At 41.7% G+C, this 17,554-nt stretch overlaps 5 protein-coding genes and 1 pseudogene across 8 annotated transcripts; 4 read left to right on the forward strand and 2 right to left on the reverse strand.

Moving 5' to 3' along the window:
- Positions 1 to 602: 602 nt before the first annotated feature.
- Positions 603 to 4,276, forward strand: tgo (Aryl hydrocarbon receptor nuclear translocator homolog tgo). Its single transcript, XM_064696785.1, has one exon. It carries the CDS (start codon positions 1,061 to 1,063, stop codon positions 2,996 to 2,998), a length of 1,938 nt encoding a protein of 645 aa, XP_064552855.1. The 5' UTR covers positions 603 to 1,060; the 3' UTR covers positions 2,999 to 4,276.
- A 719-nt stretch (positions 4,277 to 4,995) lies between these two features.
- LOC135436360 (probable cytochrome P450 9f2) lies at positions 4,996 to 8,081 on the forward strand (annotated as a pseudogene).
- Positions 8,082 to 8,595: 514 nt separating this feature from the next.
- LOC135433151 (abasic site processing protein HMCES) lies at positions 8,596 to 9,744 on the reverse strand (the record flags this gene model as incomplete). Its single annotated transcript, XM_064689120.1, has 3 exons — positions 8,596 to 8,946; positions 9,011 to 9,503; positions 9,566 to 9,744. Coding segments are annotated over 3 exons (939 nt in total), but the record flags the coding sequence as incomplete, so codon positions are not given.
- A 131-nt stretch (positions 9,745 to 9,875) lies between these two features.
- On the forward strand, positions 9,876 to 10,253 carry Sf3b5 (splicing factor 3b subunit 5). Its single transcript, XM_064694023.1, has one exon. The coding sequence runs from the start codon at positions 9,957 to 9,959 to the stop codon at positions 10,212 to 10,214; it is 258 nt and encodes an 85-aa protein (XP_064550093.1). The 5' UTR covers positions 9,876 to 9,956; the 3' UTR covers positions 10,215 to 10,253.
- Positions 10,254 to 10,311: 58 nt separating this feature from the next.
- Positions 10,312 to 15,459, forward strand: Kcmf1 (Potassium channel modulatory factor 1). 4 transcript variants are annotated; one of them, XM_064693910.1, is made up of 7 exons: positions 10,312 to 10,468; positions 12,087 to 12,360; positions 12,447 to 12,871; positions 13,447 to 13,707; positions 13,816 to 14,082; positions 14,160 to 14,401; positions 14,468 to 15,459. In XM_064693910.1, exons 2-7 carry the CDS (start codon positions 12,345 to 12,347, stop codon positions 15,066 to 15,068), a joined length of 1,812 nt encoding a protein of 603 aa, XP_064549980.1. In that variant the 5' UTR covers positions 10,312 to 10,468; positions 12,087 to 12,344; the 3' UTR covers positions 15,069 to 15,459. The 4 variants fall into 4 exon arrangements, with proteins under 4 accessions (XP_064549980.1, XP_064550002.1, XP_064549994.1 ...); XM_064693932.1 differs by lacking the exon at positions 10,312 to 10,468 and adding an exon at positions 11,341 to 11,357; XM_064693924.1 differs by lacking the exon at positions 10,312 to 10,468 and adding an exon at positions 11,649 to 11,762.
- A 48-nt stretch (positions 15,460 to 15,507) lies between these two features.
- Positions 15,508 to 17,464, reverse strand: LOC135436381 (uncharacterized). The gene is made up of 3 exons (XM_064693965.1): positions 17,301 to 17,464; positions 17,050 to 17,241; positions 15,508 to 16,992 (listed from the first exon to the last, which is right to left on the reverse strand). Exons 1-3 carry the CDS (start codon positions 17,349 to 17,351, stop codon positions 15,997 to 15,999), a joined length of 1,239 nt encoding a protein of 412 aa, XP_064550035.1. The 5' UTR covers positions 17,352 to 17,464; the 3' UTR covers positions 15,508 to 15,996.
- Positions 17,465 to 17,554: the final 90 nt, after the last annotated feature.

A 17,554-nucleotide genomic window follows, 5' to 3' on the forward strand; every position in this document is an offset into this window, starting at 1 on the left:
CATGCAGTTAGAGTATTGCCAATAATTAATGAACTCAAACAAACAAAATGAAAAACAGACAAACAAACAACCAGAACAAATATATACTTTACCTAAGATTGTATTAAAAACAACATATTGATGCAAAAACAAAGGACTATGCTAAATGTAGCGTAAGCTACTTAACTACTTTTGTTATAAGAATTGAAATGACAATTGAGTTTTAGAGCGGAAAAAACATATGTTATTGCCACTACTGATAATTAATTTTAATTTTTTTAAAAACAAGTACTATTTCGAAATCTAAACGAAATGGTACAATGCCTAGTTATGAATAAATAATGTAAATGAATTTATGAAACTATATATGATATATGTAAGACAATGCAATGCTGTAATACCATTAAATACTTATCAAGAACATTTAAATTCATGAGCAGTTTTAATAAATAAGAGAAAATTACTTGCCTCTATAGTATTTTTAAACAACCGTTGAAGGGCATCGATATTATGTGTGGTCGAAAATCATCGATATCATCGTAAATCTATCTGGCAACGCCACAGAGTTGCATTTTTACCTCGATAAGTCTGTTTGATTTTGGTATTTTATGTCTGGCACGGTCACACTATGCACAGTAAACAGTTTCAGATTTTATCGTGTGTGTGCAATTCGTGGAAGAAAATTTGGTAATTTGCCATAAAATAGTTAAAAACTCTCATTAACGGCGCTAAAATGTGTTAAACTTCAGACATGTTTGAATAGTGTAAAATTAACAATGTAAAAACTGTTGGATTGATTTGTTGTGTGTTGTTACAAAAACTGGCCATATACACTTGTGCATACACACATGCACACATACAGTGGCAAACGTAGACAAAATACTAAACCCTCCCTCGACACACGAATCACTTTTCAGAACCGTGCGCTGGGCCGTCGCGGCAAAGCGACCCACATAAAGAAAGCGAACAACAGAGCAAAGCAAAACTAAGAGAAGTACTCATTAATACACAAACAGACACACACACTTACACAAATAAATATACAGCGAGTGAAAGAGTGCGCTAATTAAGTATTCGGATCATGGACGATGCCAACATACAGGACAAGGAGCGCTTCGCTAGCCGCGAGAATCATTGTGAAATCGAACGACGCCGTCGCAACAAAATGACCGCCTACATAACGGAACTCTCGGACATGGTGCCCACCTGCAGCGCCCTGGCACGCAAGCCCGACAAGCTGACCATCCTGCGCATGGCCGTGGCCCACATGAAGGCGCTGCGTGGCACAGGCAATACGAGCAGCGATGGCACCTACAAGCCCTCCTTTCTCACAGATCAGGAACTCAAGCATTTAATCCTAGAGGCAGCCGATGGCTTTCTATTTGTCGTGTCCTGTGATTCGGGCCGTGTGATCTATGTGTCCGACTCAGTGACTCCGGTGCTCAACTATACGCAAAGCGATTGGTACGGCACTAGCTTGTATGAGCACATCCATCCGGATGATAGGGACAAGATACGCGAACAGCTCTCCACGCAGGAGTCACAGAATGCGGGCCGCATCCTGGACCTGAAGTCGGGCACAGTCAAAAAGGAAGGTCATCAGTCGAGCATGCGCCTGAGCATGGGCGCCCGCCGTGGTTTCATTTGTCGCATGCGCGTCGGCAATGTCAATCCCGACGCCATGGTCTCTGGCCATTTGAATCGCCTGAAGCAGCGCAATTCGTTGGGTCCCTCCCGGGATGGCTCCAATTATGCTGTGGTCCATTGCACCGGCTATATAAAGAACTGGCCGCCAACGGACATGTTTCCCAATGTGCACATGGAACGCGATGTCGATGACATGGCCTCCCATTGCTGCCTGGTAGCCATTGGCCGGCTGCAGGTCACCTCAACGGCTGCCAACGACATGACCGGCAGCAATAATCAGAGCGAGTTCATCACACGGCATGCCTTGGATGGCAAATTTACGTTTGTGGATCAGCGTGTACTGCACATTCTGGGCTATACGCCCACCGAGCTGCTGGGCAAGATATGCTATGATTTCTTTCATCCCGAGGACCAGAGCCACATGAAGGAGAGCTTCGATCAGGTGCTCAAGCAGAAGGGACAAATGTTCTCGCTGCTCTATCGCGCCCGCGCCAAGAGCTCCGAGTTCGTATGGCTGCGCACGCAGGCCTATGCCTTCCTCAATCCCTACACGGACGAGGTGGAGTACATTGTGTGCACGAACAGCTCCGGCAAGACGCTGCATGGCGCCACGCCCGAGCAGCAGCAGCAACAACAGCAGCAGCAGACGGAACAGCAACATGTTTATGTGCAGGCGCCGGGCGTCGATTATACGCTGCAGCCGCCGCGACGTGAGATTACACCCACTGGCGGCGATGGTGGCATCTATCAGATGCACATGCAGGCGCCGCCGCCACGTCCTGCCTCGGCACAGAATACACCCGTGGGCTATAGCTATGATGCCACGCACTCGCCCTATGGCGCCGCAGCGGGCGGCGGACCCTCTCCTCTGGCCAAGCTACCCAAATCGGGCACCTCGCCCACACCCAATGCCTGGGGCGCGCGTGGCATGCCCGGGCAGCAGCCACAGCCAACTTCTACTGAGGCATATCCAGCGTATCAGCAGAGCAGCCCGGCGCGCTCGCCCAGCGGCCCCACATACACCCAGCTCAGCGCTGGCAATGGCCAGCAGCAGCAGCAACAACAACAACAGCAGCAGCAGCAACAACAACGTCAGCAACAGCAGCAACAGGCGGCTGCATATCAGGCGGGGCCAGCGGCAACGCCTTGGGATTGGCAAAATGCGGCCACACACCCGGCCCATCCGCATCCACATCCGCATCCGCATGCCCATCATCCACATGCGCATGCACATCCAGGCGCTGCAGTCGTTGCGGGCGCACAGCAGCCGCAAGGTCAGGAGTTCTCTGATATGCTGCAAATGCTCGATCACACCAACACAACTACATTCGAGGATCTAAATATTAATATGTTTAGCACACAATTCGAGTGAATGCACAATGCGCACACTTCCCTCTCCCGCTCTCTCTCTCTCTCTCTCTCAAACACACACACACGTCCACTTGTAACTCGGTTAGGGATGAGCGCGTGTCAACAAGCTAAGCACGACATGAATGTTATTCTTACAAGCAACAGTTTCTTTGGTGTTCTGTAAATATAGTGCATCTTTAATTAAATTGTACAACTTACAGATAGTATTTTATCTGTTTATTATTCTAAAAATTGTAAACAGACATCTCAAAATGCGTTATTAGACTCTTATAATTACCATATTATAAAACTTGAGTTGCTAAAAAAATAACATTATTGAAAAAATGCTCTCATCGCCATTTACATTATTGCTCATACACTTCCCGACCTAGTTTTTAGTTGGAAAAATGTTCTATTTATCTACTGGAAGTACTTATTTCCAATATTTGCTTGTGACACGCGCTCATCTTCACACGACACAAAACTCAGTTTTACTTATTTTTCAAGTGCAATCTACAAAAGAAAAAAAGAATCATGCTAAAAAATTATTGAAATATTTTAGCCAGCATTCATACATATATAGTATATGTATACGTCAAGTCAGATATAAAGCAAAAATAAATTGTAAACTCGTAAATAGGCACTTAGGCACATAACGGTAGTCACGTACCGTACACGCTGTCGATATCGATATCATTGCTCGCTTCCACACGAAAAGCCGCCAATCCGCACACACACGCATGCAGGGAGTACACATATGTATGTCTGTTACTCTGCCAAGCAGTGCAAAGTATTTGAAATAGCTGTAAAGCAATCACTCATGCAAATTGCAAAGTTCATTAACGAACAAAAGAATACAACTTTTATATATGTATACATAATAAAATAATTACATGTGTAATTCCTAGACTAATAACAATTCTACTTGTAAGCACTTGCACACACACACATTTGCAGAAATCATGGGTTGCACTCTTTCTCTCGCCCGCCTACTACAATTTGCTCGCTGCACTGCAACATTGACACCAATTTTTTTTTGTTGCTCAGTTTTTGCTTTTATTTGTTGTTGCATGCGGAAAAAACAGTTCAAGTGCAAATACTGAAAACAATTATTGCTTAATTTTCTTTTTTGTCAAATTTGTGAAAATTGCAAGCTCTACTTTTAACGGGTTTGCTAAAAGACGCGCCTCAAATAACGTTGACAGCGCATTATATAAATATTATTTCCATAAAACATTCATAGTTTTTAACATACAAATTAGCAAATAAAGCGTATGGTATACAAAATAAGAGAATGAAATTTAAATCAATTTTTATATTGTAAGCCTTTGTAATTTAGCAACAAAAAAACAATAACGCTATATACATACTTATAGAATTGGGTAATGAGAACAAATCTTTTGGTTTTTAATGCAAATAAATTTTAAATACTATACATTGCCTTAAATCTTTTATTGAGAGCAGAGCTCAGAAATTTTTTTGTGAATACCTATATAACTGTTAATTTTATAGTGGCCTCTGATTTAACCTTTACAAAAGCGCTCTCTTCTTGCTCTGCATTGAGGTGAATATGGCTTCGTTTTGGGGCATTGAGTAATAAAGTGCATAAATAAGGGACACATAATGCCACTGTGTTTGTTGTTGAATGCCAGCAGGCCGTGGCGTTCAAAGCAAAATTTCTATTTTTTTTAACGTACATTTAAGTAATTTATTAAGTATTTAAGAGTAGTAAGTAATTTAAGAGTATTTTATAATAATGAATTTATTTAAAAATGTTTTAATTTACTGTACGCAACGATCGCAACCACAAAAAGCCTTAGGCTGTGACGTCATATGCGCAACAGAATGTTGCAATCTTCTTAATTCATATACTTCCCTTGGCTTGGCAGACACATACATACATACATGCATGCAGATTTGCCCCAAAATGTGTGAGTCAAGACACACATACCACAACTATTTGGCGCATCGAGGCTTTGATACCCTTTTTTATAGAAATGGTATACAATGATTAAAGAAAACAATTATTATAGACTGTACTAATAATTACAAACTAAACTACGAAATCATATTTTTTTTGGCAACGGCAGAAGTAGCTGTTTTTACAACCTCGATATCTTGCTTTAAGTATTTTGGAAAAGAGGTTTTGATCCAAAAGCCTCCTGTGTATATTACTCAATGGCGGAAAGTCAAAGCGCGGAACAAAAGCTTCCGTTCATAGAAGCGAAGCACTTGATGTTTAGTTTCAATTTGATGTTTGCCGTACTGGTTTGTTAGGCGGTGAACTCTAAAGATGCTATTAGAGTTTTTTGCGATTTCTGTCGTCGCCTTGCTGCTGGCCTATCGCTGGGCAACAGCCAACTATAATTTTTTCAAGGAGCGAGGAATAGATTATGAAAAACCATATCCCTTCGTAGGAAACATGCATAAAATGGTATTACGACAACAATCTATATTTGATCTGATCGTCGATTTGTACAACAAAGGCAATGGCAAGTGAGTATATACAGAATTTTGACTAGATAGCAAACACGTTATTGCGTATTATAGAACATTAGGTCGAGCATTTTATGTAGCCAAAGCACATTGTTTACACAATTAAATCATTAGATATAAACTACGCATATATGTACATACGCGAACAGATACATATTTTAGTAGTGTAGCAGGATAGTGACGTCACATTATCAATAGCATGTTTTAACAGAAGTACACACGGTCACTCTGGCAGCAGGTCGCATATAGGTAACAGAGTATGTTAAGCCTTAATGTTAAGGGCAGTCTATGACTAGCTTTGAACACAAACAGAACTATGAGACTGTTAGTTATCACTTGTGCCTGATATTAACTCCCAATATAATATATGTATTCCATTCTACTTAATCTTTCTTAATATTTTTGTTAGATAGCCTATCTTGTTTATTATTATAAATAAATGGCAATCTTAGCCTTGTAGACGGTATTTTTATTTTGTGATGAAATGTGCAACGCAAACAAGGAGACATCTACGAGCCCATAAAGCATATATATTCTTGATCAGTACCAACAGCCGATTCGACATAAATAGCCATGTCTGTCTGTTTTTTGATAAGAAAACTAAGCTTTCTTTTTTGTAAGATAAAATATCTTGAGTAATATCGGCATGTTTTTGTATGGCAAAGTGTTCTGCTTTTGAGGTAATCTTCACCTAAGTCAGCAATTAATGCTCACATATCTGGAAAATCGTAAGGCAAATGTCTACAACAATATGTAGTCATCGACCTGACAAAGATATTCGTTCTTTCTAAAAGCTTCATTTAATATTAATAATTACATTAAAAAAAATTGTTTTACATTCAAATGTAATGTAATTATATTTTAACATTTTTTTTTTTACATTAAAATGTAATGTTTATTGTTCAATCACATATGTGTAATTACTGAGTACATACAACAATTAATAATAATTGGCCTTATCAAAGTTTCTGAAGTTATTTTTACTTCGATCATGATAAAATTAGATAAATTTCTGCTTATAGGGTTTACGGCATCTTTGAGCAACGCAAGCCGCTGCTGATGATACGCGATCCGGAACTGATCAAGCAGATAACAATAAGGGATTTCGATCACTTTATCAACCATCGAAATTTCTTTGGCAATTCTGATGACAATCCGCACGACATGAACAATCTATTCGCTAGCTCCTTATTCTTAATGCGCGATGCTCGCTGGAAGGACATGCGCAGCACGCTGAGTCCTGCATTTACGGGCAGCAAAATGCGTCAGATGTTCCAGCTGATGGACATCGCGGCCAAAGAGGCAGTCGACTGCCTGAAACGTGATCAAGTGCCAGAAACCGGAATCGAGCTGGACACGAAAGACTATTGCTCGCGATTTACCAACGACGTGATTGCCTCAACGGCATTTGGTTTGCAGGTGAACTCTTTCAAGGATCGAGGCAACACATTCTACACTATGGGCAAGAAGATGACCAGCTTTAATGCGGTGCAGAACTTAAAGTTTTTATTTTTTACAACTGCCAGACGACTCTTTGAGGTAATCCGAACTAATATATGTATATAGCATATGTACTTGTATACATTTGCCACCTGCTTGTAGCTATTAAAAATATCGCTGTTTGATAAAAAAAAGCGTCAACTATTTTGTGCACCTGGTGCTGGATGCCATGAAGTATCGTCAGGAGCACAACATTGTGCGCCCCGATATGATCAACATACTGATGGAGGCACGCGGCATGTTTCACACGGATAAGCCAAAATGGGGCACAGTTCGGGATTGGAGCGATCGTGACATTGTTGCTCAATGCTTTGTGTTTTTCCTTGCGGGCTTTGAGACAACGGCGTCCTTTATGTGCTTCACCGCACAGGAGCTCATGGAGAACGAGGATGTGCAGGAGAGACTGTACGAGGAGAGACTGTACAGGTCGACAGCGATCTAGACGGCGGCCAACTGACATACGAGGTCTAACGGGCATGATGTACATGGACCAGGTGGTGTCGGAGGTGCTGCGCAAGTGGCCCCTACAAGCGCATTTGATCGCGAGTGCAGCAAGGACATTACCTATGTGGTCGATGGCAAAAGCATTGAGATCAAGAAAGGCGACGCCATTTGGCTGCCCACCAGTGGCTTCCATCTCGATCCCAAGTACTTCGAAAATCCGACCAAGTTTGATCCAGATCGTTTCAGCGATGAAAACAAGGACAAAATTCAGCCATGCACCTATTTTCCATTTGGCATAGGTCAACGCAATTGTATAGGTGAGTGAAATGTTCAGTTATCGGATCGGAAAATATGACATTATTGTTGCTAAACATCTTTTGTTTAGGTTCACGATTCGCACTACTCGAGGCAAAAGCTTTGATATACTATTTGCTGCGAGACTTCCGTATTGCCCCAGCTAAGAAAAGTTGTATTCCCCTTGTCCTCAGCTCCGCAGGCTTTCAATTAAAGCCTAAAAATGGTTTTTGGGTTAAACTCATTCCGCGTAAATAAATCGAACAAAAATTGTGATCTTATGCAAAGTTCAGGTATATTTTATACGTATTTATATTCATGTGCATATTCTTTTGCTTTATGTATTATTGTTGACAACTCATTTAATAACTTCTTGCTTAGATTGAAATATATATATATATTACATGTGTTTCTTCAATGAACTCAACTACAACAATAAGTGGCTCTAGTCGGGAGTTCCCGACTAGGGGAACCCTCTTCTACCAATACCAAATGCAGTAATAAATATAAGTTTAAAAAAAAAACGACAAAAACTTAATTTTCGACCGATCGTTTCTATGGCAGTTGTGATATAGTGGTCCTATGTTGATCGAATATTGCATATATATAAGAAACATAGTAAAATTAATAAATACCCAGCTTGGTAAAGATATTTCGAAAAACAAAGAAGTTTTCCATACAACTAAATTTTCGACCGGTCGTTTCTATGGCAGCTATATCATATAGTGGTCCGATCCAGCTGGCTCCGACATATGTATGTGCGTGCAACAGAAAGAGACAGTTCTGCAATGTTTCATAAAGATAGCTTTAAAAATAAGAGACTAGTTCGCATTGAAACAGACGGACGGATAGACGGACAGCCGGACATGGCTATATCGACTCGGCTTTTGATACTGTTCATGAATATATATACTTTACGGGTCTTTTATAATAATTAATTTAGTTGAAAATGTACTAATCTACTGAGGCTTATTTAGTTGCCTTTTCCTGCAGTTGCTCGTCCTCGCTGGACTTTGCGTTGTTTTGCTGCTGTCGTGGCTTGTTTCCAGTTAGCCAGGCCAACATGCCCTTCGGCTTTTCAGGCTTGGCCGCCAATTCAAATGGTTTGTTGCATTCTTCACTTTTGTTCCGGGAATTGTTCACCAACTTGGTAACACGATGCCACTGCAAGGCCGTAGCCGGACGTAGTGCAGCCAAAGCTTGAGCGTCGCTCACGTGCTTGAAGTCCAGCCAATCCTATAAATTTATATATTAACATACATTTTTTTTATATATGCCAAAAAAATGTCTTTTTACACACATTCATTTGCTGCTCCGTTTCGAGTATCGCTGGCATGCGATAGTGCATCCAGGACATAATTTGGCTGGACTCGAAGGTAATGATGCTGTAGCTGTACATCGTGTCGCCGCTCTCATCCTGCCATACATCGAACAGGCCAGCCATACGTAGCAGTTTCACATTTGCCGGCGACCAGGTGCTTTTGTCATAGATCTTAACCTCCGACTCCTGTGGCACAAAGACCAAATAGGCCTCACGCTCAGATGCCTTGGCTTGCTTTGTGGTTTGCCATTCGTAGAAGCCTTCGCATACGACCACACACCGTTGGCCGCGCTTGAAAGGTCCACGATACAGTTTGGAATCCATTAAATGCTCCAGTCGGCAGTTGTTCGTGGTGAGTCCATGTTTGCGATAGTCGCCCTTGTGCCATGCAGGAATCATGCCCCACATCATGGGCATGACAGTGCGCGCATATTGCTGATCCTCAGCCTCGCTGAAGTGCGCTGCAGAGACACTAAAGAGGTGTACAAAAGAATCTAAGTCCTAGATACTATAATTGCAACATAATCAACCTACATAACGGGTGTTATGTCTGTGGGGGCTATGTTATAGGAGGCTTGATAACGCCGTCCTAAATTGAACTCAGCGCGCCATTCGGGCGTTTCATATTCCTGCTTGATGTCCTCTTCGTTTTTGACCTTGTTGCTCTTTTGGTATTTGCACGCACACAGCACCTGGTCAGGATCAAGCGTTCTATATAATTAACATTTAATTACAATTATTTACACTAGCATTTAAATCAAACATTTTGTACGTTTACAGTGAGTTAACAGTGGCCCAGCACGGCATTAACTTCGGTTCATTTCTGAGTTCACTTTCAGAGAACTAGTTCAGTACTGCGCCAAACATCACTAAAAACAAACGGAACATTTAGCTCACAGCGGAAAATTAATATTTATTTCACAAAATGGGCGAACGTTATAACATACACAGTCAATTGGAGCATCTGCAGAGCAAATACATTGGCACAGGACACGCGGATACCACCAAATTTGAGTGGTTAACCAATCAACACCGCGACTCATTGGCCAGCTATATGGGACACTACGATATGCTCAATTATTTTGCCATCGCCGAAAACGAATCCAAGGCGCGTGTGCGGTTTAATTTAATGGAACGCATGTTGCAGCCGTGTGGACCGCCGCCGGAAAAACTAGAAGATTGAACAGTAATAAATAAAAAAGTAAATAAATGTAAGAACCAAGCGGTGTATATTCAATGCAATAGGGTTGGGGAAACGTGGATTTAGTATTTTTTTAGTCATCGACGTATGGTCGCACTGCAGCTGCAGTCGGGGGAAAGCTTTCAACTCGATATAACTTATTTTCGTTTCAATTACATATTAATTTGAGTGCTAGTGTTTAATTTAAATAGTAAATAATAATTAATTAGTCAATGTTGCAGCACAATAATTTACATGTACGTGTTTCATCAAATAAGTGTTGAAAATGTGCTAGCGCAACAACCAATGAAAAAAAGGGGAACGTGTATAAAAAGAATATATACATACATACATGCATAAGTACTTGCATGCGTCAGTATGTAATGCGAATTTGCCAAACAAAGTGCAATAGAAACAACAAAAAAAGTCTACAGCCACAAAGCAACTTATTTTTATTTGGGTACAATGAAAATTTGCGGCGAACAAAGATTTCAGTTGAAATCATTTTCAATTGCGTAGATTGTATATATTATACACATACATATATACACACGAAAACACATACATATGCATATGAGTATAAAGATGAATGTACCATATTTACCCGCCGTTGAATTCAGAAAACGCAAAAAGCTTAAAAATAGTGTCATAAAACATTTTAAATTTAATTTCCTACAACAAACGATACAATTAAACCGATCAGCGCTACCGCTTGCATGTGTTTCTGTGGCACCGTGTAAATGTCATAGTTATTTAACAAGCTACAGTGTACCAGAAGAAGATAAAAGTATAACAGTTCTTTCACATCTGGATAGGTAGTTTTATATAAAAGTGCACATGCTCAAACAATCAAATAAGACCCGTCTACCTGGCCATAATTTCAATATATCGCAGAAATGTGCACTACAAGTCATTTAAATAGCTGAAGTGTGTTTATCAGCTGCCAATCAGCTAGTCGGGTCATGCGCTTTAAGCGCATGGTTTCTATTCGTATGTCGAGCATTGTATGGTGTGACGGGCTATTGCGAAAAGCTCACGCATTTCGGCCTAGCGTTGCCACTCACTCGCTTTAGTATGGTAACGCCAATGTGAAAAGCTGATTCGTCAGTACATATTGGAGGAATTACACTTTGTTTAAACGAAAAGGTGTGCTAATTGTTTATAAACATCTTGTTTATACTATCTGCAAATAGCAGGCGCTGTTACTTGGTATATTAACGTTTAGTCATTGCACTACTTTTTTGGCAAATGTGGCAGCCCTCGAAACACAGCAGGAGGTGGAAGGGGGGCGAGTAGCGCAGAGACACACAAAAGCACACGACGACGAAGACGGACGGGTCGAATGAGTTGAAAATTTTCGCGAAACGAAAAAGTTAAAAATAAATGTTTACTGTGCATGGTTTAAAATATAGTATATATATAATACTTAAATATTATTGTGCGCGGGTTTATGGTTTTTCTTAGTGCACTACCCTTTTGCCTCCGATTTCGCTATTGTATTGAACAATATCATTGCTTTCAAGCTTGTGGTAGTGCGTGCTATTGCAAGACGTAAGAGGGGGAAGTGTGTGCAATTTATACCTTTTGCCTGTTTCTATTCATTTCATTTTCGGACGACAAACGCGAAAGGTAACACCAAAGAGAAAGAACCGTAATCGTCTTCTGTGAGCTGTGCAAAGAAAGGCGAAAAGAAAATCAGAAAAAAAAGTTGCATCTGTGAGGGCGGGCTGCGTTTGTGAATAAATATGTGTGTGTGTGTGTATATAATCGTGTGCGTGTTAGCCTTGTTACTTAATTTGCCGTTTTTTCTTTGTTGTCATCTGTTTACATTCGATGACTGAAAACCTCCTTTTTATTGTTCATTTCGCCTTGCAGCTCCTTTGCATTCTACACATATGTACATAGGAATCTCCAACACAAAACATAGTGCGAAAAAGAAAAAAAACGAAAAAGTGCTGAAAGCTCATCCGAAAGTTCATTGAAATAAAATCAAATCGAAATCTCTGGCAGAACAGTAGAGTGCGCCCAAAAGGAAACGGCGCCCATCGAGTGGACGTGAAGACGTCGCTGCTGCTGCTGCTGCTGCTGCCGCTGCTGGTGGTGACTCTACCGCTGCTCTGCTGCTGCTAAATAATGAGTCGTCATGAAGGTAGTGTTACCCTTTCTCTGAATCTGAATCATACACATCGTCAATTATACTATATTTATTTATGTACACTATTTAATGTGCATTAGGTGTGAGCTGCGATTCATGTCTAAAAAGTAACTTCACTGGACGCCGCTACAAGTGTTTAATCTGTTATGATTATGATCTGTGCGCCGATTGCTATGAGGATGGCGTCACCTCCACTCGCCATCTGGTTGAGCATCCAATGCAGTGCATACTTACCCGTTCCGATATTGAACTATATTTTGGCGGTGAAATGCTAACAACGGATCAGCCGCAATCATTTACGTGTCCTTATTGCAAAAAGATGGGCTTCAGCGATGCCACCCTGTTGGAGCATGTCTCTGCCGAGCATACGGAGACCAGTTTGGAGGTCGTCTGTCCCGTTTGTGCTGGCTTGCCAGGCGGTGAGCCGAATCTAGTCACAGATGATTTTGCTGGTCATCTAACATTGGAGCATCGGCAAGGACCACGAGAGTTAATATCCTTTTTGATATCCTTTTTCAAAAACAACATTATTCACGAAATAGCTTTTATTAAGAAAAGAGCCGAAAGTATTTTGTGTTGAAGATTGAACAAACGAATTGCCCTAAAAATAATTTTAATGAATGTTTTAGTGTATTGAAGCGAAGTATTAAGAATAGGGATTACACTAAAGAAGTTAAAACTGTAGTTGAATATGAACGCTTATTCAAAAACTTTAGTTATCACAGATAAATTATATCAGTATTACGCGACCCAATACCTTGCGTTCCGTCCCGTTTTAGATATTTATTTAAAACCATTGGATAAAAAAATGTATCATATTATGTTGTAAGTAAATTATTGCCAAAGGATCTTTAATGTATAATTTATGCAGTCATTCATCGTGTATTTATGTAATTTATAATTTTTTCGAAAAGTTTTTTTTTTTTCTGTTCGCAATCAAAATCTTGGCAAAATTACAAATTGGCAATAGGTCGTCAGCGTTCAAAAGCAAATAGGGCAATTCCTCAATAGTATATACCAGGTATTATAAGTTAAGACGGATTTAATTTTGTTTTGGTTGCTTTAACCTTTAGACAACACGACGAGCCCTCGGCCATACGCCATGGCGGTGGTGTGCGTCGCATACCTGGACGCACTTTGGGCGGGCCGCGTACGCGTCGCTCCAATATGCACTTTAGCTCATCGAGTGGACTGTCGGCATTGTCGCCATCGGGTCGCGAATCTGTCGATCCCATTGCAGAGCTGCTCTCACAGCTATCCGGCGTCAGACGTGGCGTTCCACCAACATCGCAGTTGCAACAATTGCAGATGCAAATGCAAATGGATCGGCAACAGTTGACGGTAAGCAGCGTATTTGTTTGTTTGTTGTTGTTGTTATTCTAATCTTGTGTATATAAGGAAACAAAAAAAGCTTGTGAATGTTTGCATTTAACGCTTTCGTTATTTTAGGCATCGCGCCAAATCGATCGGCTGCCAAGACGCACGCATCCCATAGTCTCAACATCGAATTCGAATGCCACCATGGCCGAGGTGATCAGCGGCGGCAGCGGCAGCAGCAATGCAGTTGGCAGCGGTGGCATGAGTGCCAGTAGTGCGAATGCACCGCCCAATCTGCGCACCTCAGAATGGCCGGTGGGCGCGAGCTTCTCATCGGCCAGCAGCCATCAGCAAACGCAGTCGAGCAGCCTGGCCGCTAATACACTCAACGCCAGAGAAGTAGCCACATGCAATTTATATACAATTCTCAATTGCTAATACTAATATGGTATATAAACATATCTGTATCCTTGCAGGCGGTCGGCAACAGTTGCATTAGCAGCGGCAGTGGCACGAGCAATGCGCTGGGCATTAGCGTCGGCATTGGTGGTGCACCAACGGCCAATGGCGGCGGCAACACTAACGCCATGTCTGGGCAATCTGGCGGGCAAACTGCAGCTGGAGACGCATCGCAATCGCAGTACTTGCTGGCCAAATTTATGCAGCCCACACTAACGGATGCCGAGTGGGCGGATGTAGAGCGCAAGCGGGCCGATCGGTAGGAGTTATAAATATATGCAAATATGTCCTAAGTTTAGTTATCAATGTTTATTTCGCTTGACAGCTCCATGTTTGTGCAGTCGCTGTTGCTATCGCTGCTCTGCACAGAGGAGCTAGACTTGAATGCGTCCAATGAGGATGGCGACTGTTTGGCCAAGAGTGATAATGTAAATAAGGAGCAGAATGGCGGGGACAGCCAGCAGCAGCAACAACAGCAGCAGGAAGAACAGGAAACGCTGCTCAATAACAATGCAGATGAACAGCAGCAGCAACAGCAACGTGCTGTGGTACGACAGGTGAATCAAATGCAACAGACCTCGCCGGAGGATTTTGTATGCGATGAATATCGCTACAAAAACAAAAAAGCCAACACAACAGCAACAACACAAACGAGTGGCACATCTGCAACAGGGGGATGTGTAGGAGGAGGTGGAGGAACAGGCGGCGTAGGTTCTGGCGGTGGCATTGCATTAACAGCAGCAGCAGCCAGTGCAACTGGCGTCAGGCCAACAGCAGCTGATCGAGGTGGGATCGAAAGACGCGGTCGGCCGCAGCCAGCAGAGACTGCCACGGGCTCACAGCAGCAGCTGCAGCAGCAGCAACAAAAATACAAACAAAATGCAAATGCGGCGGCAAACACAAATCAAATACCCGATACTAGGTAGTGTCTCTTAACCATAACAACAACCACAGCAAAAACAACCACATGTTGTAGCTGCTGCAGACTAAGTAACAACAGCAATACGCAAACAACAAATCGAACACAATAGCAACCACAACAACAACAACCAACACATTATCAATCAACAACACAGCAGCAACAACAATAATAACATACACAGCCGTAAGAGTAACAACAACAACAACAACAAAAAGTAACCGCAGCCGCCGTCGCAGCAGCAGCCGCAATTTCGTCAAACACTATATTATATGTATCGTTTATTAAATATATTAAAATTTATATAATTATAAAAAACAATTGAACAGAGATGTGCAGAAAGAAAAATTATTGTAATCATTGAATTAATTATAATTTAAAAAACAAAATGATAAAAATATTTATTAGTGTGATTTTGGTTTAGTTAAACTAAATGTGAATCTTAGAAAACTAATTGATTCGATATGATATTCGGTTATATACATACAAACTGCTTTGAAAAGCTCTATTGATAATCAAAAATTTTGATTTTAAAGCCTTTATCTTAATTCTAATAATCATGGCAAAACTTTGGTTATAGGCTTTACGGTTCCACAAATTGACTTTAGATTCTTTTCTTTTACTTAAAAAGCATAAATGAAATTAACTTTTCAGTTGAAATAATTGTACTTATAATTATTCTGGCTATGTTTTTCAATTGTCTTTATGGTACTGAGATTTATGGCTTTAGAGTTGGAACATTTTTTGCTTATCGTAAGTTCCAAACAATCTAATACCTTCAACTAGGAACACTAATTACTTTTACATGTAATAGGACGAATGTTGTACTGAAAGTAAACATTTTCCATTCGTAGAATTGCCTGAAAACAACCTTTAAGATTAATTTTATGTTAGAAAATAATAGTTTTTCAAATGTAATTGACTTAACGTTCTGCCTAACTGTCAAATCTTTCGACGAACACTGGCGGCAACGATTCCAGATCAAGCGCGCTTTGAACACCTCTGGGTTGGATGCAAAACATGTGCTCCACGGCCTGTTTGACTTGCCGCTCGCTGGCGTATGGGTTGATCAGCACAATATTGTTGGCAAGCATCTTGGCCACCTTTTTGAACAGAAAACGATTGGCAATAAGGCCTTCCTGCAGCGGACGCATCAAGTGTCGCACAATCCAGGGACGTATGCGTAGTATGCAGCTGGCCAGCAGGACTTCATCGACTAGATCGATGCTAGGACTAGTTATATGCGTGGCAAACTCATCGTCACTGTCTTCGCCAAAAAGCGTATGGAACTTATATCTTAACGCATCCTCGCAGCGCCAGTCTGCATCCAGCAAACGCACCAAGCATGCGTTGAGGCGTCGCCGTTGTGCATACAATTCGCAGGGCCAGGGACTGTTTCTCAGATCCGAAAAGCTTTTGCTATACGGCACAGTCAACGGCGTGGCAGGCGATGGCAGTGCCTTCGGCTGAGCTGCCGTAGCAAGGGGCTTTTGTAGTTGGTCTGTCCCCTCTGTGGTTTCAATCTCAAGGCCAAATATGGCATTTAGATCGGTTGGTTCATCGTCAAATAGCTTGGCCAGCTCCTGCGCTACTTCATCTTCTGTGCTGGACATGGGTGTTGCAGGCCGTTCATTGCCATTGAATTCAGCTGGCAGCTGCTTTTTGCATTCAAGTTCTGCGAGCTGCGACTGAAACAAATCGATTTTCTGTGACAGCGTGTAGCTTGTATAATTGTCGTTCTGCTCATCATTCGGCACGCTTGTCGTTTGTGTTGCCTTATCGACTAGCTGCTGTGGGGCATGTACGATGCCGGGATTCGCCTTTGGGGCTTTCGCTGTCGTTGTATCCTCCACGATTTGCTGTTGCTGCATTTGGTTGAAAAGCGCATCCGCTAGGCGGCATTCCTGTGTGTTACGTCGCACAGCGGCGATCTAAAAAGAAATGCATAAACTAAACTTTGGACACAAGGCTTATTGTACACAGTTTACCATCTTGACCATGGCACGCTGATACAGTTGTGCCGCCTGGCAGGCTTTAATTGCATGTGACTCCAATGCCTTGACGCTGTGCGCAATGCATGCCCAGGCTGTGGGCTTATGATGATTCCTGGAAGCTCCTGCCCAAACGCACACGTTCTCCTGTAACTGGCGCTCCAAATAACGTACATATTGTTCACGCACCTGCGTAATTATTATCAAAAAAAAAACCTACGAGTAGCAATTCGCTTCTTGTTTCTTACCACTTCTGTGAGTATAACAATTTCGCTGCTGCTGGTACTTGTTGTTGCCATGCTCTAATAGTGTTATATTGCATTCGATCGGATTGGCTAGAGCATTCTATTAGTTGTTAGTTTAAACAATTTGGCTCAAAAAATGCGCCCTTGTCCAGCAACAACAAACACACGCATAAACAAAACAAATTCGGCACCAGGCGTTGCCACCCTGTTGCGTTTGTTGACAGCTGATTAATTATCTTTTTATTCGAATTTTTCTT

This window comes from Drosophila montana, unplaced genomic scaffold, assembly GCF_035044405.1.
Source record: "Drosophila montana isolate Dmon_TW-CO22-7 unplaced genomic scaffold, ASM3504440v1 contig_1505_1, whole genome shotgun sequence".
Lineage (NCBI taxonomy): Eukaryota > Metazoa > Arthropoda > Insecta > Diptera > Drosophilidae > Drosophila > Drosophila montana.